The 26,419-nt window shown below is 40.3% G+C and overlaps 1 protein-coding gene across 1 annotated transcript in view; it reads left to right on the plus strand.

The window, feature by feature from the left end:
* Window positions 1–26,419, plus strand: part of SLC26A8 (solute carrier family 26 member 8) — a 92,557-nt gene continuing 66,138 nt past the window's right edge. Inside the window, exons 1-3 of the mRNA XM_070418694.1 lie at window positions 1–182; window positions 13,343–13,482; window positions 24,811–24,927. Coding sequence (XP_070274795.1) covers window positions 1–182; window positions 13,343–13,482; window positions 24,811–24,927 — 439 coding nt within the window. The remainder of the gene's footprint in view (window positions 183–13,342; window positions 13,483–24,810; window positions 24,928–26,419) is intronic.

Below are 26,419 nucleotides of genomic sequence, written 5' to 3' on the forward strand. Positions count from 1 at the left end.
ATGCAGCCACCAAGGAGCTATCAGGATTTCGACTCTAGATACAGGGATTATTCTTGCTCGTATGATGTCAAGCGAGATGTGTACAACGAGGAGACCTTTCAACAGGATTACAGAAGGAAGTCTGCCTCCTCTGGTAACTTGGACATTGACATCACCACCTTCCAACACCATATCCAGTGCAGGTGCGTGTGTGTGGTCATTTACCTGCCACCAAGCTGACAGCACCATACCCCTATTTGACTCCTTTTGGTGCCCATTTCTGTCTACCTCCTCTGAATCCCTGGCATCAGAACCCTTAGTTTACAGGGTGATTCCTCTTCAGGTTATTTTTTTGTTTTTTTTTTGGTGTGTGTGTGTGCTTTGTCTTGTAGCATCTTCTTTTTAAAAAATATTCTTTTATTTATTTCAGAGAGGAAGGGAGAGGGAGAGAGAGAAACATCAATGATGACAGAGAATCATTGATTGGCTGCCTCCCACATGCACTGTAGTGGGGATTGAGCCTGCTACCCAGGCATATGTCCCTGACTGAAACCGAACCCGGGACCCTACAGTCTGCAGGCTGGTGCTCTATCCACTGAGCCAAACCTAGGGCTTGTAGCACCTTCTTGATTGTAAACTTCTTGGATGTCCCCCACAGCATCTAGGGATGATATTTAGTAAATCCATTGTTTGATTGACCACCATTACCAGTCTCTTAACAACAACAACCAAAAGCAACCATGATGGACTAATTAGTGACAGAGAATGACATCCTTCTAAACTCATACCCAGCTGTGCCCATGCAGTACTTGTGGTCATCAACATGGGACCCACCTCCTGTGATACCCACTGTGACCATGCAGGCTCTGCAGTTCAGAGGCGCCTCACCTGTTTCTGTGCTGTGAAACTTTTAGCAATCTGGTAAAGCTTATGAACCTCTGCATAATTTCTTTTTACTCTTTTTTTTTATTGTGATATAAAACATACTAGTAGTCCAGTGCACGAAATTTATGCACATTAAAAGGGAATTAATTGCCCTAACCGGTTTGGCTCAGTGGATAGAGCATCGGCCTGCGGACTCAAGGGTCCTGGGTTCGATTCCGGTCAAGGGCATGTACCTTGGTTGCGGGCACATCCCCAGTGGGGAGTATGCAGGAGGCAGCTGATTGATGTTTCTCTCTCATCAATGTTTCTAATTCTCTACCCCTCTCCCTTCCTCTCTGTAAAAAATCAATAAAATATATTTTTTTTAAAAAAGGGAATTAATTAGCAGAGATATTTTAATATTGCTATTTGCCCTTTCTCTATAATAGGCGTGTGAAAGATGAAAGGAAATTAGTAAAATGTATATGAAAATAATATATAAATTTATTAATAAATAAACAGTAACAAAAGGATATAACAACAACAGAGGCATGATATAAAAATGACAAAACATGATATGAAAACAACAAAAACATGATATGAAAACAACAAAAACATGATATACAAACAACAGTGATGCAAACAATGACTGATAAAGTGATTAATCTTATTCTAATATCTCCCTGTACACCACATTAAGAGTGAAAACACTTTCAGAGTGCTTGACTAATTTCCCTTGTGATGAAGTACTTAGAACTTTAACTGTAACATCACATGCTCTTCAAACTCGAGAGAAAGCAAAAACGGGTTCAGGTAGGAATACGCCTACTTTGTCTAGAGTTTGTCCTTGTGATTTATTAATAGTCATCACAAATGCTGGGATCATGGGAAACCGTCGTCGAATCAATTTAAATGGGAGGCAGTGTCAGATGAGGACAAATTAATTCTTGGAATCAGAACAGCCTCTCCCTCTGCAGATCCTGTTAATACTTCAGCTTTGGTAATGTTAGGTCGTAATCTTTTGATAATAAATCTGGTACAAAGACCCCATTTACTATTGAGATTTCTCAATAGCATGATGATTGCACCCACTTTCAATTTTAATTTATGACACGGCATTCCCGAAGGAGTAATACTATTAAGAAATTCGATGGGAAAATTTTCCTTTTCAGCATCATCTGTGGAATGAATGGAATCATCACTCAAATATGTGTGAAAATCTCCATCGAGTATATCCGAATTTTCTTCATTTAATTTTTGAACATGCTCATTTTTTGGACAAAGAATTGCACGTTTAGATATATTTTTAATATTATCTATAGCAGTGGTTCTCAACCTTGGCTGCACATTAGAATCGCCTGGGAATCTTTTTAAAATCCTGATTCCTGGGCCTCATCCTCTGGAAATTGTTTCTTTGTTATGGGGTGGGGCCACAACATCAGTAACAAAGAAACAGAATTAAAACTTTATTGTGGGGAGCCACTACAGTGTTTTGGACAGGTTCAAGCCTTGCACTGGTGAGAGGGCATGATCCTCTCATTGCCACGTGCAAGTCCCAGTTAGGAGGGCAGGGCCCTCCCAGCACAATTATAGCCAACAGCTATAGTTGTAAGCTTGAACCTATGGTCCAAACGCGTGGCCCCACGTGCCTGAGTGATGTAGGCTTGATAGAGTTCAGGTGCATGTAGTTGAGTAGGATTGAAACCCAGGAGAATGTTGTAAACATCTTGGTCACACCCTTACTTTGCCTCGTAGCATCTGCTATAAATTAAAGGCATGGCTGTGGGCATGGTTGCTGTCTCTCAGAGAATCAGTGTCCCACTGAGACCCGGCTTTCATTCTCTTGTCTGTCTTTTCTAAGCCTTTCAGCCGCCCCCACTCAGGTTCACCCCTGGCCGTGCTGGCACGCGGCACATTTTAGAAAGATCTGCCTCCACACTCTGAGGGCGGGTTCCTGCCTCAAACCCCGCCCTTATAGGAAACAGCTCCGGGAAACAGCTTGGGGGAGGGTACAGCCATTGCCAAGACAACCCCTGCAGGACTGACTTCCTTCCACTTGGTCGCGGTGCTTCTTATGGATGCGATGAACACCACCCATGGTTTTTATATAAGTAGATAACACTAAATTAGCTGTTTTAACTATTTTTAAGTGTACAAATCAGCATTCGTGACATTCACAATATTGTGTAACCATCACCACTATCTGTTTCCAAAACTTTTCATCACCTAAACAGAAACTCTGTACCTGTGAAGCAATAACTCCCCACTTTCCCCTCCCCCAGCCCTGGTAACCTCTCTTCTGCTTTCTGTCTCTATGAATTGCCTTTTCTTGATATTTCATTTAAGTGGAACCACAAAATACTTGTCTTTCATGTCTGGTTTATTTCACTTATCATAGTGTTTTTGAGGCTTGTCCATGTTGTAGCACGAATGAGTACTTCATTTTATGGCCAATAATATGCCATTATATGTAGACAGCACATTTTGTTTATCCATTCATCTGTTGGTGGTCACTTAGGTGGTTTCTATGTTTTGGTTATTGTGAATAATGCTGCCATGAATATTGGCATTGGAGTCTCTGTTGAGTCCCTGTTGTCAATTCTTTTAGGTATGTACCTAGGAGTAGCATTGTTGGATCATGTGGTAATTCTATGTTTAATTTTTTGAGGAACTGCCAGACATTTTTACAGCAGCTACACCATTGTACATTCACACCAGCAATGTAGAAATATTCTAGTGTCTCTATATCCTCTCCAACATTTGTTATCTATCATTTAAAAAATTATCGACATCCTAGTAGGTGTGAAGTGGTATCTCACTGTGGGTTTTGCTTGTTTGTTTGTTTTACCATTTCATCATAACTAAATATGATGAACATCTTTTCATGTGCTTCTTGGTCATTTGTGTACCTTCTTTAGAGAAATGTCTACTTACTTCCTTTGCCCTTTTAAAAATTAGATTGTTTTTCTTCTGTTGTTGAGTTGTAGGAGTTCTTTATATGTTCTGAATGTCAAACCCTTATCAGATATGTAATTTGCAAATATTTTCTTCCATTCTGTAGGTTGTCTTTTTTCTCTGTTGTGTCCTTTGGTGTACAACAGTTTTTAATTTTAATGAAATTCAATTTATCTATTTTTTCTTTTGTTGCCTGTGACTTTGGTGTCATACGTAAGAAATTGTTGTAAAATCCAAGATCATGAAGATTTCCCCCTATATGTTCTTCTAGGAGTTTTATAGTTTCAGCTCTTAAATTTAGACCCTTGATCCAATAATTTTGAGTTAATTTTGTAAGGTGTAAAGTAAGGGTCCAACTTTATTCCTAGCTATGTGGATATCTTATTTTCCCAGCACCATTTATTGAAGATACTGTTCTTTTCCCATTGAACGGTCTTGGTCAGAGTTTTTTTCAATGCATAAAATACATTTGTAATAATAAAAGCATAATATGCTAATTAGACCAGACATCCTTCCAGATGACCTTCCGGACGAAGCCAGGGCTATGAGGGAAGCCCGGGTCCTAGGTGCCAGAGGGAAGCTGGTGCCGGAAGCCAGGGGAAGGAAGGTCTATTCTTGCATGAATTTCATGCATCAGGCCTCTAGTAAAATTTTAAAGGAAACCAGTTTTTCTAAACACAGTTTATCAAACTATGAAAAACCCCCAAATTATGTTATTTAATAATGTGGACCTAGTAGCTATCATAATTTCAAAGTAGTGATGAATATAAATGATACTTTAATATATCTGCAGCAATTTTAATGTAATATGAAAATGTTTGTGATTTCTATTGGTGACAAAATCAAGTTCTGCTATACTACTCTGGTTTGTTGTTAACATTCATAATTTGAAAGAAGTGCTCAATTTCAATTAGGAAGTTAGTAAGTATAATGATATATTTTCTTCTAAATTCACATATCCCATGAATTTTATCTAGAGTCTCAGGGGGTCCATAGACCTATGGTTAGGAACCCTTTTTTTGTGACCTACACCATGATATTAACCCTAATTACTCAAGCTGCCCTACTCACACTCTGGATTTATCACCCACAATTGGCATGTGTTGTGTGACAAATGAGGAAGGCCTCCACACAGCCCTCTTGCAGACTTCCTCCTCTCTGAGGCATTCTCCTTTATCCATATCCTGCCTTTTGCAAGTTGCGGTCTTGGATGCCCCTCCCAGTCTTACACCACTACTCTCATTTTCTCTGCTCCATGATGGGTCAGAATATGTTAAAGAGAGCATTTGGGGGCCACTTTGGCTTTGTCCCTATAAAAGGATAGTCTTTTCCTGACTTATCCCTCATCCTAAGCAGGTTCTAACTCTCCTCCCCCTGCCCAGGCCTTGGACATTTAAATCGGACCAGTTCTGCCTCGCATGGGCTTTTATAGCAGTTCTTAGTCCCTACTTCTAAACACACAGTTATATCCACTTCTGAATTTTAACCTGAAAGGCACTGTGGTTAAGAGTAAGACTGAGAAGCCGGATTGCCTGGTTTTGAATCCCAGTTCTGCTGCTTCCCAGCTGTGTGACCTTAGGTAAGCTATCCAACCCAACTGTGCCTCAGTTTCCTCAATTTCCTTAAATGGTGATGGTAATAGCACCTACTTCATAAGGTGATTGTGAGGATTTACTCATTTTTCTTATTATAGTTGGTATACAGTATTATATTAGTTTCCAGTGTACAACATAGTGATTTGACATTTAGATACCTTACTAAGTCCCCAGGAAACGTTACCACAGTATTATTGACTACTAGAGGCCCCAGGATTCGTACACCAGTGGAGTCCCTCAGCCTGGCCTGCACCCTCTCACAATCCGGGACCCCTCGGGGGATGTCAGACTGCCGATTTCTGCCCAATCCCCGAAGGCCAGGACAAGGGACCCCACCAGTGCACGAATGATTGTGCACCGGGCCTCTAGTATGCATATCAGATCTTTGGTTAATCTCTTCCCGCCCTCCCCTCTCCCTCCTTCCCCCTGAGATTCATCAGTCTGTTCCATGTTTCCATGCCTATGCGTTGAGCGTCTACCCCCTGGTGGTCATTGCACGTCATAGCTACTGGTTGAACAGTTGAACAGTCAAATGGTTGAACCGTCGCTCAGGCTTTTATATATATAGATATTCCCCTTCACCTTTTTCACCCACCCCTCTAGTCACCTCCCCTCTGGCAACGATCAGTTTGCCTCTGTTTCTGTGAGTCTGTTTTTGTTTTGTTTTGTTTGTTTGTTTCTGTGTGGGGTTTTTTAGATTCTACATACAGGTGAAATCATGTGGTATTTGCCTTTCTCTGTCTGACTTATTTCACTTAGCATAATACAATGTTGCCATCCATATTGTCACAAATGGCAGGATCTCATTTTTTTATATATCTGAGTAATAGTCCATTACATCATGTCTTTATCCATTCCTCTATCAATGGACACCTAGGTTGTGTCCATCATGGCTATCTATATATATATAAAAGCCTAAGAAACTCCTACAATGAAACAACTGGAACAACCGGTCACTTTGATGTGCACTGACCACCAGGGGGCAGACACTCAACGCAGGAGCTGCCCCCAGCCCACAGGCCCCGATTGCCGATGGAGGCTGCTGGCCAACCTCCTGGTCTCTCCCCCCAGCTGGCAGGCCCTGATCACCTGATCAGGGCCAGGCCCCCAGGCTAAAACAGAGAACTAGGGGTGGGTGGCAGCGAACGCAAGTGGTGAGGAAGGAGGGGGAGAGGCGGGGAGGTGGGGAACCTGATTGGCCCTGATCACTGGCCAGGCCTAGGGACCCAACCCGTTCATGAATTTCGTACACTGGGCCTCTAGTTGTAAATAATGCTGCAATGAACATACGATTACATATATCTTTTTGAATGTTTTGTTTGTTTGTTTTCTTCAGATAAACACCCAGAGGTGGAATTGCTGGGTCATATGGTATTTCTATTTTTAGTTTTTAGAGGAACCTCGATACTGTTTTTCATGGCTGCACCAACTTATAGTTCCACTAACAGTGCACAGGATTCCCTTTTCTCCACATCCCACCAACGCTTGTTATTTGTTGACTTTTTGATAATATCTATTCTAACTGGTATGAAGTGGTGTCTCACTGTGGTTTTGACTTGCATTTCCCTGATGATTAGTGATGTCAAGCATCTTTTCATATGTCTGTTGGCCATCTGTATGTCTTCTTTGGAGAAATGTCTTTTTATGTCCTCTGTTCATTTTTTTTTTAAATCACCACCCAACAATATGCTTTAATTGATTTGAGAGAGAGAGGAAGGGAGAGGAAGAAGAAGAGAGAGAGACAGAGAAACATTGATGGAAACATTAATCAGCTGCCTCCCTTACATGCCCAGACTGCGGATCAAACCTACAACCCATGTACATGCCCTGACCAGGAATCAAACCCACAACCCTTTGGTGCACAGGACGATGTTCCAACCAATTGAGCCATACTGACTAGGGCTCCTTTGTCCATTTTTGATCAATTGTAGGTTTTTTTTGTGTTATTAAGTTGTATGAGTTCTTCATACATTTTGAATATTAACCCCTTATTGGCTATATCATTTGGGAATTCGTATCTTTTCTCATTCAGTAGATTGTCTTCATTTTGCTGATGGCTTCCTTCATGGTACAGAAGCTTTTTAGTTTGACGTAGTCCCATTTGTTAATTTTTTCCTTTAGTTGCACTTGCCCAAGGGGACACATCAAAACATATATTACTAAGACTGATGTCAAAGGGTTTATTACAATAAAACCTCAATTTTGTGAACCTCCATTTAACAGATAAAATTTCCAGTCTGTATGTCATATGTGAAAATTAACACCCTATTAATTTAAAAATGCTTTAAACAAGATTTGCTTATACTTATTTTTTAATTGTATTTTATTGTTTAAAGTATTACAAATAGTAGTACATATGCCTCCTTTTTCCCCCATTGACCTTCCCCTGACCTCCCCTACCCACCGGCACATGCCCTCACCCCACCCCTCCAATGTCTTGTGTCCATTGGTTATGCTTATATGCATACATACAAGTCCTTCGGTTGATCTCTTACCCCTCCCCACAACACTCCCCAGCCTTCCCACTGTAATTTGACAGTCTGTTCGATGCTTCTCTGCCTCTGTAACTATCTTTTTGTTTATCGGGTTATAATGTTCTTTATTATCTATAAATGAGTGAGATCATGTGGTATTTTTCTTTCACTGCCTGGCTTACTTCACTTAGCATAATGCTCTCCAGTTCCCTCCATGCTACTGCAAATGGTAAGAATTCATTCTATTTAATAGCAGCGTAGTGTTCCATTGTGTAGATGTACCATAGTTTTCTAATCCACTCATCTGCTGATGGACATTTAGGCTGTTTCCAAATCTTAGCTATGGTAAATTGTGCTGCTATGAACATAGGGGTGCATATATCCTTTCTGATTGGTGTTTCTGTTTTCTTGGGATATATTCCTAGAAGTGGTATTACTGGGTCAAATGGCAGTTCCATTTTTAAATTTTTGAGGAAATGCCATACTGTTTTCCACAGTGGCTGCACCAGTCTGCATTCCCACCAGCAGTAAAGGAAGGTTCCTTTTTCTCCGCATCCTCTCGAGCACTTGTCATTTGTTGATTTGTTGATGATAGCCGTTCTGACAGGTGTAAGATGATACCTCATTGTTGTTTTGATTTGCATCTCTCGGATGATTAGTGACTTTGAGCATGTTTTCATATGTCTCTGGGCTTTCTGTATGTCCTCTTTTGAAAGTGTCTATTTAGGTCCTTTGCTCATTTTTTGATTGGATTGTTTATCTTCCTTTTGTTAAGTTGTATGAGTTCCCTGTTATTGTTGGAGATTAAACCCTTATCGGAGATAACATTGGCAAATATGTTCTCCCATGCAGTGGGCTTTCTTATTGCTTTGTTGATGGTTTCTTTCACTGTGTAGAAGCTTTTTATTTTGATGTACTCCCATTTGTTTATTTTCTCCTTAGTCTCTCTTGCCCTAGGATCTATGTCTATAAAGATATTGCTACGACATATGTCTGCAATTTTGCTGCCTATGGAGTCTTGTAGGATTTTTATGGTTTCCCGTCTTACATTTAAGTTCTTTAGCCATTTTGAGTTTGTTTTTGTGTATGGTGTAAGTTGGTGATTAGTTTTGCTTATACTTATTAAGAGGTTTTTGTTTTTTTAAACCTCGCCCAAGGATTTTTTTTATTGATTTTTAGGGAGAGTGGAAGAGAGAGGCAAAGACAGAAGGAAACATCGATGTGAGAGAAACACATTGATTGATTGCCTCCTGCATGAGCCCCAACCAGGGTTCAGGCTGGGGAGGAACCTACAACCAAGTACATGCCCTTGACTGGAATCGAACCTAGGACCCTTTGGTCTACAGGCCAGTGCTCTATCCACTGAGCCAAACGGGCTAGGGCTATATTTTGTTATTAATTCACTTTTATTTTAAACAAATTTTAGCAAATAGGCCATATGTTGAAAAAACACTGTAGTAATTTCACCGACATAAATAAATATGACATATCAGCAACTATAGTCTACATATTTAAATTCAAGAGTCACCACTTGTAAGCAGTGTTTGGTGAATGATTAGTCAGCGTGTGATCACACCGCTTCCAGAGTGGTAATTGATTCTGTTTTTCCATGGCGTGACTTTCTGTGGCAGATTTTTGTTTGTTTATTTGCTTAGATTTATGTTTTATTAATTTCAGAGAGGCTTCAAGGGAGAGGGAGAAAGAGATAGAAACATCAATGATGAGAGAGAATCATTGATCGGCTGCCTCCTGCATGCCCCCCCGCCACTTCCCCCGCACTGGGGACTGAGCTTGAAACTTGGACATGTGCCCTGACTGGGAATCAAACCATGACCTCCTGGTTCATATGTCAGGCATAATTTGTCAATTTCTTAACATACACATTTGGAAAACCTACTTTATTACATAACAGACTTTTGGCTTTAACAGACATCCCTTTGCCCAAACTAGTTATATACCAAGGTTTTACTGTACCTATATAATTTCTGCATTGTATATTCTTGCCTCCTTTCATAGATTAATTGACCATATAAATGAGGGTTTATATCTGGGCTCTCTATTCTGTTTCATTGATCTGTGTGTCTATTTTTGTACCAGTACTATACTGTTTTGATTATTATGGCAAATCAGGAAGAATGATACCACAAACTTTCTTCTTTCTCAAGATTACTCTGATTATACATGGTATTTTATGGCTCCATATAAATTTTGGGATTATTTGTTCTAGTTCTGAGAAGAATGCTATTGATATTTTAATAGAGATTGCACTAAATCTGTAGATTATTTTAGGACATTTTAAAGATATTAATCCTTCTAATCCATGAGCATGATACAGCCTTCCATTTTTTTGTGTGTCCTCTTCAATGTTTTATAGTTTTTAGAGTATGGGTCTTCACCTCCTTGGTTAAATTTATTCGATTTTATCCTTTTTGATGCAAATACAAATGGGATTGTTTTCTTAATTTCTTCTGGTAATTTGTTATTACTATATAGAAATACCACAGATTTTTGGATATTAATTTTGTATCCTATTACTCTACTGAATTTATTTATTAATTCTATTTTTTTGGTAGAGTCTTTAGGGTCCTCTCTATATAGTATTATGTCATCTGCAAATAGTGACAGTTTTACTTCTTCCTTTCCAATTTTGATGCCTTTTATATCTTTTTGTTGTCTGCTGTGACTAGGACTTCCAATACTATATTGAATAACAGTGATGAGAGCAGGCATCCTTGTCTTGTTCCTGATCTTGGAGCAGAAGCTTTCAGCTTTTCACCATTAGTATGATGTTAGGTGTGGGTATGTCATATATGGCCTTTATTATGTTAAGGTAAGTTTCCTCTATATCCACTTTGTTAAGAGTTTTTGTCATAAGTGATGCTGAATTTTGTTGAATGCTTTTTATGCATCTATAGAGATGATTACATGATTTCGTCCTTGCTTTTGTTGATGTAATGTATAACATTAATTGTTTATAGATATTGAGCCATCCTTGCATCCCTGGGTTAGATCTCACTTGATCATGGTATATAATCTTTTTAATGTATTGTTGAATTCAGTTTTCTAGTGTTTTGTTGAGAATTTTCATGTCTATTTATCAGGGATATTGGCTGGTAATTTTCTTTCTTTTCTCCTCCTCCTCCTCCTCCTCCTCCTCCTCCTCCTCCTCCTCCTCTTCCTCCTCCCTCTTCTTCTTCTTCTTTTTGGTGACAGGTTAATGCTGGCCATGTAGAATGAATTTGGAAGTGTTTCTTCCTCTTCAATATTTTTGGTAATAGTTTGAGAAGAATAGGTATTATTCTTCTTTAAATGTTTGGTAGAATTCACCAGTGAAGCTGTCTGGTTCTACACTTTTGTTTCTTGGAAGGTTTTTTTTTTTTTATTATTACTGCTTCCATTTCATTGCTAGTAATTGGTCTGTTTAGATTTTCTCTTTCTTCCTGGTTCAGTCTTGGAAGCTTGTATGTTTCTAGAAATGTATCCATTTCTTTTAAGTCGTCCAATTTGTTGGCATATAATTGTCCATAGTATTCTCATCATCCTTTGTATTTCTGTGGTGTTGGTTGTAACCCTTTTTTTTCATTTCTGTTTTTATTTATTTGTGCTCTCCCCGTCTCTCTTGTTTTTTTGATGAGGAGGCTAAAGGTTTCTCAATTGGGAGAGTTTAAAAAGTATTTGTAAATCACCACGCAAATAAAAAGAACTGTATAGTGGAGGTTTTTAGTTAAACAAAACAAAACAAAAAAACCAACACCTAACAATCTTTTAACTCCATCTCTTCCTTTCTGCAGCAAATCTAATCTCTCTTCCCATTTTCTCCCTCTTAGTTAGCAACTGCAAACACACCCTTCCTTGTCAAAATCTCCCATTTGCTGTCACATTGACTTTCATTCCTCATTTTTAAGATGTCTTAGCTACAATTTCAATGTCTATTCCTGTAACACCCTCCTTGATTTTCTTCAGTTTTAGATCCTCATTATTCCCTCTTCATTTTGTTTTGCCATGCGAAAGAGCGTTGATGACTTTGCCAATTGTAGCTAGTCTTTTGCCAAGTGGCACATGGAGAGGAGGAGAGGAGGGCAGACTGGACTTGGAGAAGAAACAGATTGTCCCAGTGCCATGCTTTACGCACCTCCATAGAAGGACAGAGCACCTGCCTAACACCCAGGGACTCTCATATAAATAGCAATATGATGCTCCTTTCAAACCAATGGTCTTGCTCTTGGCTCCTGAGCAGAATTTGACAGCTGTCGATAGGAAATGTGGCAGCAATCGAGTGGACAGAACACTGAACGAGGAATCAGGAGACCTGGTTTCTAGCCCCAGCGCTGCTCACACTTACTACTGTGACCTTGGGAAAGTCACTTACACCTGTTTGGCCCTTAGGGATAGTAATGCTCATGAAGTTGTGAGAGTCAAACATACGTTAGTTAAATTACTTCTCTTCTGAGCATACATGTTAGCCGTGCCACAGTCAAATCCCAGTTATCCAACTACAGCTCATGCATGAAAAATCTTCATACTCTTTGCTTTCAGCCCATACTAAAATGTAAGTAGCAGAAAACCATGTAAAACCAAACTAGTTTTACTGAGCAATTGATTGATGGTGGTCATTCTTCTGTTTTAGATGATCTAAAGGTTAAAATAGGTTTTCTCAATTTCAGTATCATTGACATTTTGGACCAGACAATTGTTTCTTATAAAGAGCTGTTCTGTACATTTTAGGGTGTTTAGCAGCATCCCTTGCATCTACCCACTCGATGCCCATGATGATAATAAAAAATGTGTCCAGACATGGCAAAATGCCCCCTGGGGAACAGAATTACTTCTGGTTGATATCTACTGGATTAAAGGATAACAGTCTTTATTTTACTGCTTTTTATTTACATGGCTAACTCCCTAAGTATGGTAACTTCACATTCTGTATTTTCTATACATTTCTACATATTATAGGTCAAAGTCACATAGAGTTAGTGTTCGTAAAAATTTAGTATATGGGAATGATGTGAATGTGTTAATTGCCCCCCCACCACCATATCAAAAAGCTGTCCTTATCAAAAGAAATCAATAACAGTCCATTTTCCACTGGAAACTTGGTAAGTTTATATCTTTTTAAACATCCAATAAAAACACAGACTTGATTTATACTCTGGACTTATAAGGCTTAGATTTTGTTATATGTATAATAATGGCTCTCAACTGGAGGCGATTTTGTCTCCCAGGGAACATTTGGCAATGTCTGGGGACACTTTTGGGTGTCACACCCGGGAGAGGGGCATCTAGTGCGATGTTGCTAAACCTCCTATAATGCATAGGACAGCCTGACCAAGGATGATCCAGTCCAGTATATCAAAGTGTTGACAGTGCGAATAAGGAACTCTGCCGTGTGGGAAGAATTATGTGCCGTGCCTTTTCTTGGCTATGTGGGCTTCTTCTTTGGAGAACTAACCAAGTCTCTGTTCTTCTTTCTCACAGCTGCTCATGGGACAGGTTCCTGAATTGCATGATTACAATCTTTCCCTTCCTAGAGTGGATGTGTTTGTATCGATTCAAGGAATGGCTTCTTGGAGACTTACTTGCAGGTATAAGTGTTGGCCTTGTGCAGATTCCCCAAGGTAAGGAAGATACGAAGCCTTTTCACCCACAGACTTACCTTACCTGCCAGATGTGTAACTCAGGATGGTTCCAAAAGACTCAGTGTAGTTTGGGACCCTGAATACTCCAAGAGTATCTGCAAGGCCCATTCATGGCCATATTTTGCTTAACTAGTCATTTCATACTCACATGACTACAATAGACCTCATGGCATTGGTTTCACTTAGAAAAGTGAAGGGTATGAAGCATAGCATGCGAGCACCTCTTCACCGAGTCACGCACACAGTCCAGGGGCGACTCTTTGGTCTTCTGAATGGCAGTCCAGATTGAAGATAAGATCCTGCAGATGGATAGGGAGCTCGCTGGGCTTAGAAGCCTCATTTCCCAAATAGGAACCAACCTCTCTTGCCATTTTCTTTAACTCTTGCTTCCAGGGTCCCACAGGTGCCATGCCCAGTTATAAGATCACTGTGCTCAGAGAAGCCGAAGCTAGGGCTTCCCACTGGATATTCTCTTTTGTTCAGTCTTCTTGGTCCAGACGGAGTATACTAATCAGGCTCATCTTACATTTTCATTTTTGTTGTTGTTGTTAATCCTCACTGGAGGATATTTTTTTCTCCCTGATTCTTAGAGAGAGTGGAAGGGAGGGTAAGGAGGTGGGGGCGGGGGGGGGGGGAGAGAGAGAGAGAGATAGAGACACACACAGATCAATGTGAGAGAGATACATCAATTGGTTGCCTCCCACATGCATCCAACCCGGGCCAGGGATCAAACCTGCAACCCAGGTGTGTGCCCTTGACCAGGACAACACTCTAACCATTATGCAACACCGGCCAGGGTGAATCAGGCTCATTTTTATTATATAACCAGTGTTGGCTGGTAACACAGCTGACATTCCACTGTTATCAGGTTTAAAAAAAAAAACACAGACACACACATGGAAAGTTAACCCAAGATCAAATTTATCTACAGAGAAAAGGAAAGGATTTTGTTAATCTTTTACTCGCGGTGGTTCACAGATCCCTACACAGACTTTAAACACCTCTGTTTCTCTGTTCTTCAACCAGGCAGGATTGAAGCTTGTGACTAACTGTACAGGCTGTGCCTAGCACAGAAGAGACCAACAAAGGGCCAAGGGGTAGCTTTCTGACACAGAGCTGTTAGTTGAGGAAAGGGATCCTTTTTAAAAAAATTATCCTACGGTAACATGGGCTTTTTTCCTTTTGGTGTAAGTTTTGTGAATTTAAACACATATGTAGATTTATGTAACCCCCACCACAATCAAGATACATAACAGTTCCATCAGCCCCAAATCTCTGCTGTGCCATCCCTTTTTAGTCATATCCTCCCCTTACCTCTAACCCCTGCAATCACCGACATGTTCTCAATCACCAAGTCCTGTCTTTTTGAGACTATTGTATCAATGGACTCATCTAGTTCGGCATTAGGTTTTTGAAATTATTGCAAATGGTTATGTGCATCAATACTTTGTCCCTTGTCATTGCTGAGAAATATTTCACTGTATGGCTGTACCACAGTGGGTTTATCCATTCACTTGTTGATGGACAATTTGTTTCCAGTTTTTGGCCGTCACACATAAAGTTGCTATGAACAGTTATGTACAGATTTTTGTGTGAACATGGTTTCATTTCTCTCAGGTATTAAATGCCCAGGAGTGGTATTGTTGGTCATATGGTAAAGTGTATGTGTGTGTGTGTGTGTGTGTGTGTGTGTGTGTGTGTATACACACACATACATACATACATGAGAGAGGGAGAGAGAGATAGAAACATCAATGATGAGAGAGAATCATTGATTGGATGCCTCCTGCACACCCCCTAGGGGATTCAGCCTACAAGCATGTGCCCTGGACCAGAATTGAATCTGGGACTCTTCAGTCTGCAGGTCGACACTCTATCCACTGAGCCAAACTGGCTCGGGCTGGTAGAGTGTATATTTAACATGATAGGAAACTGCCAAACTGTTTTTCCAGAGTGGCTGTACCTACCATTTTACATCTCCACCAGCAATGTATGAGAATTCTAGTTCCTCCACACTCTTGTCAGCACTTGATATTGTTAGTATTTCTTCATTAGACTGTCTACTTAAGATAATTACAGATTTAAATGCACTTGTAAGAAATTACAGAGCAATCCCTGTATCCTTCACCCACTTTCCCCAATGGTAACAACTTGCAAAACTATAGTTCAATCTTACAACCAGGTTATTGGGGTTGACACAATAAAAATACAGAACATTTCCACCTCCACAGGGATCCCTCTTGTTGCCCTTCAGTGATCACCCCCAATTGCCTCCTGTCCCCATTCCCTCCTCAGGTTCTAGCAAACACTAGTCATACATATGCAAACCTTTGGGATTGGCTTTTTCAACATCTTAAGTCTCTGGAGATTCATCTAGGCCAGTGGTTCTCAACCTTCCTAATGCCGCGACCCTTTAATACAGTTCCTCACGTTGTGGTGACCCCCAATTTCATTGTTACAAATTGAACATAATTAAAGCATACTGATTAATCACAAAAACAATATGTAATTATATATGTGTTTTCCGATGGTCTTAGGCCACCCCTGTGAAAGGGTCGTTCGACCCCCAAAGGGGTCGCGACTCACAGGTTGAGAACCACTGATCTAGGCAGTTGTGTGTATCCACAGTTTATTCCCATTTTGTTTTGTTTCTTGCCAAGTAGTATTCCATGGTATGGATGTACCACAGTTGGTTTAAACATTCACCCTCGTAGGACATTGGAATTGTTTGCAGCTTTTGGCTGTTACAAATACAGCTGCTATGGACATTTGTGTGTGGGTTAGTGATCATAGTCCTCATTTCTCTGGGATAAATATCCAGGAGTGTAATTATTGGAATGTAGGGTAGTTGCATGTTTAATTTTTTTTTTTATTAAATCTTTATTGTTCAGATTATTACATTAGTTACTCTTTTTTCCCACCATAACTCCCCTCCACCCAGTTCCAACCCCACCCTCTGCCCTCACTCCCCACCCACTGTCCTCATCCATAGGTGCACGATTGTTGTCTAATCTCTTCACTCACCCCCACACTCCTTTCTCCCCCGCCCCCAAGAATAGTCAGTCCATTCCCTTTCTATGTCCCTGATTCTATTACAATCACCAATTCATCGGATTATTTATTCACTTGATTTTTAGATTCACTTGTTGATAGATGTGTATTTGTTGTTCATAATTTGTATCTTTACCTTTTTCTTCTTCTTCCTCTTCTTACAGGATACCTTTCAGCATTTCATATAATACTGGTTTGGTGGTGATGAACTCCTTTAGCTTTTTCTTATCTGTGAAGCTCTTTATCTGGCCTTCACTTCTGAATGATAGCTTTGCTGGATAAAGTAGTCTTGGTTGTAGGTTCTTGGTATTCATCACTTTGAATATTTCTTGCCACTCCCTTCTGGCCTGCAAAGTTTCTGTTGAGAAATCAGCTGACAGTCGTATGGGTATTCCCTTGTAGGTAACTGATTTTCTTTCTCTTGCTGCTTTTAGGATTCTCTCTTTGTCTTTTGCTCTTGGCATTTTAATTATGATGTGTCTTGGTGTGTTCCTCTTTGGATTCCTTTTGTTTGGGGTTCTCTGCGCTTCCTGGACTTGTAAGTCTATTCCTTTCACCAAGTAGGGGAAGTTTTCTGTCATTATTTCTTCAAATAGGTTTTCAATATCTTGCTCTCTCTCATCTTCTGGCACCCCTATAATTCGGATGTTGGTACGCTTGAAGCTGTCCTAGAGGCTCCTTACACTATCTTCATATTTTCGGATTCTTTTTTCATTTTGCTTTTCCGGTTGGGTGTTTTTTGCTTCTTCGTATTTCAAATCTTTGACTTGATCCTTGCGAACCTCTGGTCTGCTGTTGGGAGTCTGTATAATATTCTTTATTTCAGTCAGTGTATGCTTAATTTCTAGTTGGTCCTTTATCACAACATCGAGGGTCTCATTAGATTTCTTGAGGATCTCACTACATTTATCAGCGGTCTTACCAGTCTTTTTGAGACTCTCACTACATTTATCGGCGGTCTCACCAGTCCTTTCGAGGGCCTTACTCAATTTATCGGCGGCTTCTAAACAGTTCTTTAAAGATCTTAAAAGTGTGGTTTTGAACTCTATATCCAACAGTTTGCTTTCCTCCAATTCTGTCGTTTGTGTCCTGTTTCTTTGACTCGCATTTTTTATGCTTCGCTGTGTCGATAGAGTGCCTTTCTGTGCTAAGTGTCCTAATTACCTGAGGTAGACACTCTTGGTGCACCCCCTTGTGGGCTTTGTGCACAGTCTTGTTGTGGTTAAGCCTTGATTGTTGTAGTTATCACTAGGAGGAATTGACCTCCAGGCCAATTGGCTGTGAGAATCAGCTGTGTCTGCGGTGGGAGAACTTCTGTGCTGGAGACACCCCTCTGGGGCTAGACTTGCTTCAATAGGGCTTTGGTGCTCACTGAGTCTGCCCCCTGAGTGTGTCTTTTATGGTTCCACGGAACTGCAAGCTGGATGGTCCCACTCTGACCTCTGGGCTTCCTGGCTCCTGGATCTCTAGGGAGGTGCTAATCTAGCCTTTGCCTGAGGCTATCCAGCAAAAGCCTCCCTGCAGGGTTTGGGCAGGGCGGGTCTCACGGGATCAACAGGGTGGGGTTAGCAATTATGGCTGCTCTCAGTCTTGCCCTCAGAGGCTCTGCTTCTCAGTGTCCCAGTAGTCGCTGCAAGTCCCACGGAGAGAAAGCTGCCCTAGGGTTCTGAGCGATGCCAGACAGTCCCGCTTCTCCCATATGAGTCTGGGTCCCTAAGAGACTCGCCCGGAACTGGAGCTCAGAGCCTGAGACTCCCTCCCGATTGAAAACGACAACCGCGCCCTCAGCAGCCAGCCCGCTCCGCATGCACCTCCGCACCTTAGTATTTTACTTCAGCACTGTGCCTCCTCTGAGCCTCGGTATGCTTTTCTCTTTCCTCCTAGTTGTAGAACATCCACTCAGCCAGCTTTCCTGTGGTTCTGGATGATGTCCGTTCCGTCTTTTAGTTGTATTTTTGAAGTAGTTGTTCGAGGCAGCAAACTCCCGTGTTTACCTATGCCGCCATCTTGGTTTCTCTCGCATGTTTAATTTTTTAAGGACATACCAAGCTGTTCTCTAGAGTGGTTGTGTCATTTGATATTCCTACCAGCAATCTGTGAGGGATCTGGAGGCTCTGCATCCTCACCAGCATTTGGTGTTGTCACTACTTTTTACTTTAGTCATTCTGATAGCTTGTAGTGAGATCTCACTGTGGTTTCAGTTTGCATTTCCCTAATGGCTACGGATGTTGAACAACTTTTCATATGGGAATTTTCTATCTATATATTTTAATAAATGGCTCTTCTTGTATTTTGCTCAGGTTCTAATGGGATTGTTTGCATTTTCACTATTAATTTTTGAGAATTATTTATATACTAGAGGCCCGGTGCACGAAATTTGTGCAGGGGGTGTGTGTCCCTCAGCCCAGCCTACAACCTGTCCAATCTGGGACCCCTCGAGGGATGTCCGACTGCTCGTTTAGGCCAAATCCTACTGGGATCTGGCCTAAACAGGAAGTCAGAAATCCCTCTCACAATCCAGGACTGCTGGCTCCCAACCACTCACCTACCTGCCTGCCTGATTTCCCCTAACCGCTTCTGCCTGCCAGCCTGAACACCCCCTAACCCAGTGGTTCTCAACCTTCTGGCCCTTTAAATACAGTTCCTCATGTTGTGACCCAACCATAAAATTATTTTCGTTGCTACTTCATAACTGTAATGTTGCTACTGTTATGAATCATAATGTAAATATCTGATATGCAGGATGGTCTTAGGCAACCCCTATGAAAGGGTCGTTTGATGGCCAAAGGGGTTGCAACCCACATGTTGAGAACCGCTGCCCTAATCACTCCCCTGCCAGCTTGATCGACGCCTAACTGCCCTACCCTGCCAGCCTGGTCACCCCTAACTGCCCTCTCCTGCCGGCCTGGTCTCCCCCAACTGCCCTCCTCTGCTGGCCCAGTTGCCCCAAACTGCCCTCCCTGCAGGCCTGGGCCTTCCCAACTGCCCTCCTCTGCTCACCTGATCGCCCCCAACTGCCCTCCCCTGCTGGCCATCTTGTGTCCACATGGGGGCGGCCATCTTGTGTGTTGGAGTGATGGTCAATTTGCATATTACCTCTTGATTAGATAGGATTTTTGATACTAGTTCTCTGTCAATGTGTTTTGCAAATATTTTCTTCCAGTCTGTAGCCTGTCATTTTTTTGTATGTGAGTGTATGTTTAAATTCTCACCTGAGGATATGTTTATACTAACTTGAGAGAGAGGAAGGGAGAGCAAGAGAGAGAGAAACTTCAATGAGAGAGAGAAACATCAATCAGTTGCCTCCATGCATGGATCGAGCCCTGTCTGGGAATCGAACCCACAATCTTTGGTGTAGGGATGAAGCTCTGACTGACTGAGCCACCTGGTCAGACCTGTAGCCTGTCTTAACAAAATATTTAAAGAGAAACATTTTTTATTTTGATGAATCCTAGTTTTTAGTGTCTTTTATTTTAACCATTCTAAGAGGTTTGTAGTGCTATATGATCATGGTTTTAATTTGCATTTTCCTGATTGCTAATGAGGTCAAACATCTTTTTATGTTCTTATTTGCTGCCCTCATATTCTCTTTGTTGAAATACCTGTTCAAGTCCTTTGCCCATTTTTAAAATTGGAATTTTGGTTTTCTTATTGTTAAATTTTGAGGATTCTTTATATATTCTGGATTCAAGTTCTTTCTAGATATGTGATTTGCAAATACGTTCAGTCTGTAGCTTATCTTTTCATTCTTGACAGTTTATTTCACAGAGCAAAAGGTTTTAATTTTGATAAAGTCCATTTTTTTTCTTTTACAGATTGTGCTTTTTCTATCTTATATTGGAACTATTCACCTAAATCGAGGTCACAAAATGTTTCTCCTATGTTTTCTTCTAAGTCTTATAGTTTATTTTTTACATTAAGATCTATGATCCATCTTTAGTTGATCTTTGTATAACATGAGAAACATAGGTCAAGATTATTTTTTGTTGCATTTTCAGCATTATTTTTAAAGAAGACTATTCTCCATTGAATTGTTTTTGCACTTTTGTCAAAGATCATATAGCCATGTTTTTGTGGGTCTATTTCTGGACTCTCTATTCTGTTCTATTGATCTATGTGTCTATCCTTTGCCAATGTCATGTCTTAATTATTGTGTCTTTATAGTTAGTCTTACAATTGGATAGAGTGATTCCTCCAACTTTGTTCTTTTTTCAAAATTGTTTTAGCTATTCTTCCATATAAACATTTTGTCTATATCCACACACAAAATTCTACTGAGAGATTTTGATAGCTGTTGCATTAAATTCATAGATCACTTTGCAGATAATTATGTTGAGTTTCCAATCCATGACCACAGTATGTCTCTTCATTTATTTAGGTCTTCTTTGACTTCTTTCATTAGCATTTATAGTTTTCAGCATACAGATCTTATACATATTTTGTTAGATTTATACCTATTTCATTTTTGAGGAGATGTTATATATGATAATTAAAAACAATTTTGGTTTCCAGTTGTTCATTGTTTGTATATAGAAATGTAGTTGGTATTTATGTGTTCACCTTATATCCTGCAATTCACTTAGTAGTTCTAAGAAACTTTTTTAAAAAATAGCTTTTTATTGATTTCAGAGAGGTAGGGAGAAGAAAAGAGAGAAACATTAATGATGAGAGAGAATCATTGATTGGCTGCCTCCTGCACACCCCACACTGGAGATCGAGCCTACAACACCAGGCATGTGCCCTGACAGAGAATCGAACTATGACCTCCTGGTTCATAGGTTGATGCTCAACAACTGAGCCATGCCAGCTGGACAGTTCTAAGAATCTTTTGTAGATTTCCTAGAATTGACTACATTGACAATCATGTTGTCTGTGAATATAAACAGTTGTGTTTCTCTCTTTCTATTCCAAATGGGCGGGGTTTTTTTTTGGTTTTTTTTTTTTACTTTTTCTTGTTTATTGTGTTGGTTAAAACTTCCAGTACTATGTTGAATAGGAATGGTGAGACTAGGAATTCTTGCCTTGTTCCTGACCTTAGGAGGAAAGCATTCACTATTTTACTAAACTACATTGTTAAGAAATATGTACACAGGTGCTAAAACCATAAAGAAAGCTAAGAGACTATTATCACAAAAGTCAAAATAACAAATACCTGTGTGGGAAGAAATGGAGTTGTGATCAAAGACCTGGATGGTGGTAACATGGGTGTTTGTTTTATAAATATTTATTAAGCTCAACACCTATTTTAATGCACTTTCTATGTGTATATTATATTTGTCAATAAAAATGGGGATTACTAAATTAATTATCAAAACTATTACTAAATTAATTACTAAAAAAGTAATTAAGACAGTGTGGTTTTTCAGAGAGAGACAATTAGGCCAATGGAACAGAAAAGAGTTACACATATATAAGTTGCCTGGTTTATATCATATGTGTCGCAATAGAAACAGACTTTTTCATAAATTGTGTGAAACAATTGGACTCTGGTGTGAAAAGACAGACTTCTATCTCCCACCATACACAAAAATCTATACCTGGCAGATTAAAGATCTAAATGTTAAAGGTAAAGCAATAAACATTTTTTGGGCCCTGGCCAGTTTGGCTCAGTGGATAGAGTGTTGGCCAAAGTGTCCCAGTTTCTGTTCTGGTCAAGGGCACGTACCTTGGTTGCAGGTTCCTCCCCGATGTGGGCCCTGGACTGGGCTCATGCAGGAGGCAACCAATCAATGTGTTTCTCTCACATCGATGTTTCTCTCTGTCTTTCCCTCTCTCTCACACTCTCCCTAAAAATCAATGGAAAAATATCCTTGGGTGAGGATTAAAAAAAAAGAATAAAAGCAGTCTTGTAAAAAAACAACAACAAATTTTCACTAGCCTAAAAGGAAAAGACAAATTGAGTTAAATAAAAGATTGAATTAAGTAAAAGTTAGGAACTGTTCATTCCAAGACACCATGAAGATTGAAAAGCGAACCACAGAATGGGAGAGATATTTGTAACAATATACCCAACAAATGACAATCTGTAACATATATACTCCTACAAATCTGTAAGGAACAATGAAATTAATCAACATTATTGGCAGTCAATGAAGTGAAAATTGAAATTAAAATAAATTATACACTAGCTCATACACATTAAAAATTAAAAATCTGACAGTATCATGTGCTAATACAGAGGCAGACAATGGGAACTGTCATTCAATGCTGGTGGGAGTGCAATGTGCAACCATTTAGAAAACAGTTTGGCATTTTCTGGAAAATGCCCCTGCAGCTATGGTGCAGGATATATTCTCTCAAGGAACTTATACATCTATGTACCAGGAGACCTGTGTATAAAAATATTCATAGCAGTATAGTCCATTATAGCCCCAAACTGGAAACAAAGACAGGAGACCAGGCAAACCTGGAGACAGAGAGAAGGGGAAGTAGCTTCCTTGAATCCTGGTGGCTTTTTAGTTCTGGTTCCAGTCTCTCGTGTGGCTCAGCTGCCCTTTGTACTCTTTTAATACATTTTCTGTTTTGCTTAAGCTAATCTGAGCAGGTTTACTGTTTCTTGCAATCAATAGAGCCTTGCTTAGAAAAAAATGTGGAAGGGCAACCTATAAATTACAGGAGACTTCAGAAATCTATCAATCAATGTGAAGTTCGTATTTGAGCCCCAATGTAAACACAAAGATTGTAAAAGAAAGCACAACATATAATAGCAAATGATTTCTTTAAGATCACCCCCAAACCCCAAACCCACTATACTTCTGGCTCAATGTCTCTCATGAGGTTCCAGTCAAGGTGTCAGTCACCTCAAGGCTCTACTGAGGCTGGAGGGTCAGTTTCCACCAATGTGTTTGCTGACAGGCCTGGTTTTCTTGCCATGTGGCTGCTTGAGTGTCCTCGCAAGATGACAGCTGGCAGGACCAACTACTTGTATGGGACCCAATGCAAAATGAAATGCAGAGCCCCTAGTTCAAAAATTATTCAGAATTTCAAGATGGTCAGAGTAAGGCATGAAGCCAAGTGTGGAAGCTTCTAAGCCCAGGGCTCTATGTGATTGCATCAGTCACACCCTTGAAGTCAACTCTGGTGGCTGGTGACCTGAATGAGAGAGAGAGAGAGAGAGAGAGAGAGAGAGAGAGACCGACCAAGACAGAAGCCACAGTCTTCTTGCAACCTAAATCAAAAGTGATATCCTATCATTTTTTGTTGTATTCTACTTATCAGAAGCAACTTATAAATCCATCCCACACTTAAGGGGTGGGGATCACACAAGGGCATGAAAACCAATTAGCCATTTCAGATCATCTGAGAGGCCCTCCACCACAGCAACCACTCAGGAGATAAGCAGGGAAACGTGAATACTGGCTGGATATTTGATTCTGTTAAAGAACCATTATTTCTTACGCATGATGATGATATTGTAGTTACATTAAAATAGGGTCTTCTTTTAAAGATACATTCTGAAATATCTACTGATGAAATGATCATGTCTTTGGATTTGCTTCAAAATAACATGGAGTGGGAGGGGAGTGGGTGCATGGGTGAAACAAGACTGGCCAAGAATTGACCATTGTTGAAGGTTTGGTGGATACATGGTTTTCATTATACTCTATTTTTGTATATGTTTTAACTTTTCCATTAAAAAAAGAGCCTTGCTTGTCCCAGACAATAAATCAGCTCAGTGGGCTCACTGGAATGATCTAAGTTGAGTGCCTCAGATTCAAATTTCCTGATTTTCATGGTGCTTTTTAGAAAAGAAAGTATTGAGGAAGGACCTAAAAGAAGAGATGAGAGTAATGAGCATATGGAAGAGAGACAACACATACCAACTTGGAGTCAAGTCAGTTCAGTGGGATTCTTGCCTTGCTCTCCAGCTTTGCCTTCAGTCCTGGAGAATTATCAGGGCCTCTGTACTAGGCTGGGGTGCCAGCGGGCTGCTTCTGAGCTGTTGGAGGTTGAGGTCTGGTTGCTGTGATGTTTGCTTTCCATGATTAGCAAGAAGACCTCACAGGGAAAGGTGTTTAAGCCTATGATTTAGAATTGAGGTATAAAACCAAGAGGTACAACAGGAAGAGAAGCTAGGAATCAAAGGAGACAATAAAAGATACGAATTAAAGGCTGTATGTCAAGGGATACTAATACCATGCTCAGCCAGCCATATACATAGATCATTTTCATTTTAAACATTCTTTACAGTTTTTATTTAATGTGACTTTTAAAAGCCAGGCCACCTTTTCTTACCTAAATTATCTTGCTTTTCAGTCCTGACGTTTAGTTTGCTGTCAAGGCAACTGATCCCTCCTCTCAATATCTCATATGCAGCTTTCACTTCTTCAGTAATTTATGTAATTTTTGGATCATGTCATCAAATGTCTATTGGTGAGTTCAGTTCTGGAACCGCAGGAGGTGGTGAAGTCCCCACCTCAATTATTTACCTATTGCTAAGGAACCCAAGTTAAAGCTATGTGCAAGGTAGGAAGAAAGGAGACAGAGGATGGGCATTCTAGCCACAGGATTAGTGTTTAGATTTTAGAAATGGAACACTTCTAGTATGTCATTATCAATGTCACCACCAGGCGAAGAGGCCAGAAAGCTATTTCCCAAAGGAACTAAAGGACAGAAGTACTTTCCTTGGTGAAATTACCTGGCACTGGGATCTGAATGCCTCCACCAGAAAGGTCCAGGAACGATTCCGCCAATACTTTGAGTGGATCCATCTTTCCATTGGACCCAGCATAACCAAACTCCATGGGCCCAATTCATAATGATCATTTTCTCACTGTATTAATTTACAATGAGAAAATGCCACCATGGTAATCAAAGCACTTAAATCCATAGGAGGAGCACTTTCTTTCTCAGAGTCAAACCCATCTATTCTTTTATAGTCAGAAATGCCTGTTACAGGAACCAAGCTAGTTAAAGGTCAGATAATCAGCAAATTTACTAGGTGAACCTGCATAGAAATCAAACTACGAAATGCCCACCAGTCTAGGAAGGGCATTGCCAACCTTCACCCAGTGAAGCGCCTTTTCCTGGCCTTCCCCACGCAACCAAGGCTGATAATTCTGACTGACATACTCTTTCTCCAGATGTTTGTTCAATCTGGGACCATCCCATTCTTCTAGCTGTGGAGTGCTACTCTGCCTTTTCAAAGGACAATAGCACATATTTTTCTAAAATTCATTGTGTCGATTTTACTTTTAAACATTAGAGAGCAATTTCATTCCCACATTCCCAAGGCACATTACAATGACTTCCAAAGACTGGTAATAAGAGCTATTAGAGTTTTGTGTCTATCGGGTAATTTGTTGTTTTCTTTTCTTTTTTTAAATCCTCACCTGAGGATATTTTTTCCAATTTTAGAGAAAGTAGAAGGAAGGGGGGGGGGGGCAGGAAGAGAGAAAGAGAGAGAGAGAGAGAGAGAAAGAGAGAGAGAAATATTGATGTGAGAGAGACACATCAACTCATTGCCTCCCACATGCACCCTATCAGGGAGTGAACCCGCAACCTAGGTATGTGCCCTTGACAGGGAATCAAACCCACAACCCTTCAGTGTGCAGGCCAACGCTCTAACTACTGAGCACACCAGCCAGGGCTATCAGGTAATTTAAAAGTAAGGTTTGCCTTTGCTCCCCGTTGTAGGTTGATGTGAACACTAAATGAAGTTATGTTTGAAACAGGTTTAGCTCAGTGTCGTTTTGCACCTAGTAAATAAATCCTTCCTAAGTGTTAGGTATTATTTTTCTTCTTATTATTACTGTTAGCTTTGTTGTCTGATATATTCACCACCACCTCACTTTTCATCACTCTAAGAGCAGGCACGGCAGCTGAACCTAATACACATTCCCAGTCAATTTCTCTCTGCGACCCA

Source organism: Myotis yumanensis, unplaced genomic scaffold (assembly GCF_028538775.1).
Source record: "Myotis yumanensis isolate MYYU_CA2020_CCGP unplaced genomic scaffold, mMyoYum1.0.hap1 SCAF_6, whole genome shotgun sequence".
NCBI classification, from domain to species: domain Eukaryota; kingdom Metazoa; phylum Chordata; class Mammalia; order Chiroptera; family Vespertilionidae; genus Myotis; species Myotis yumanensis.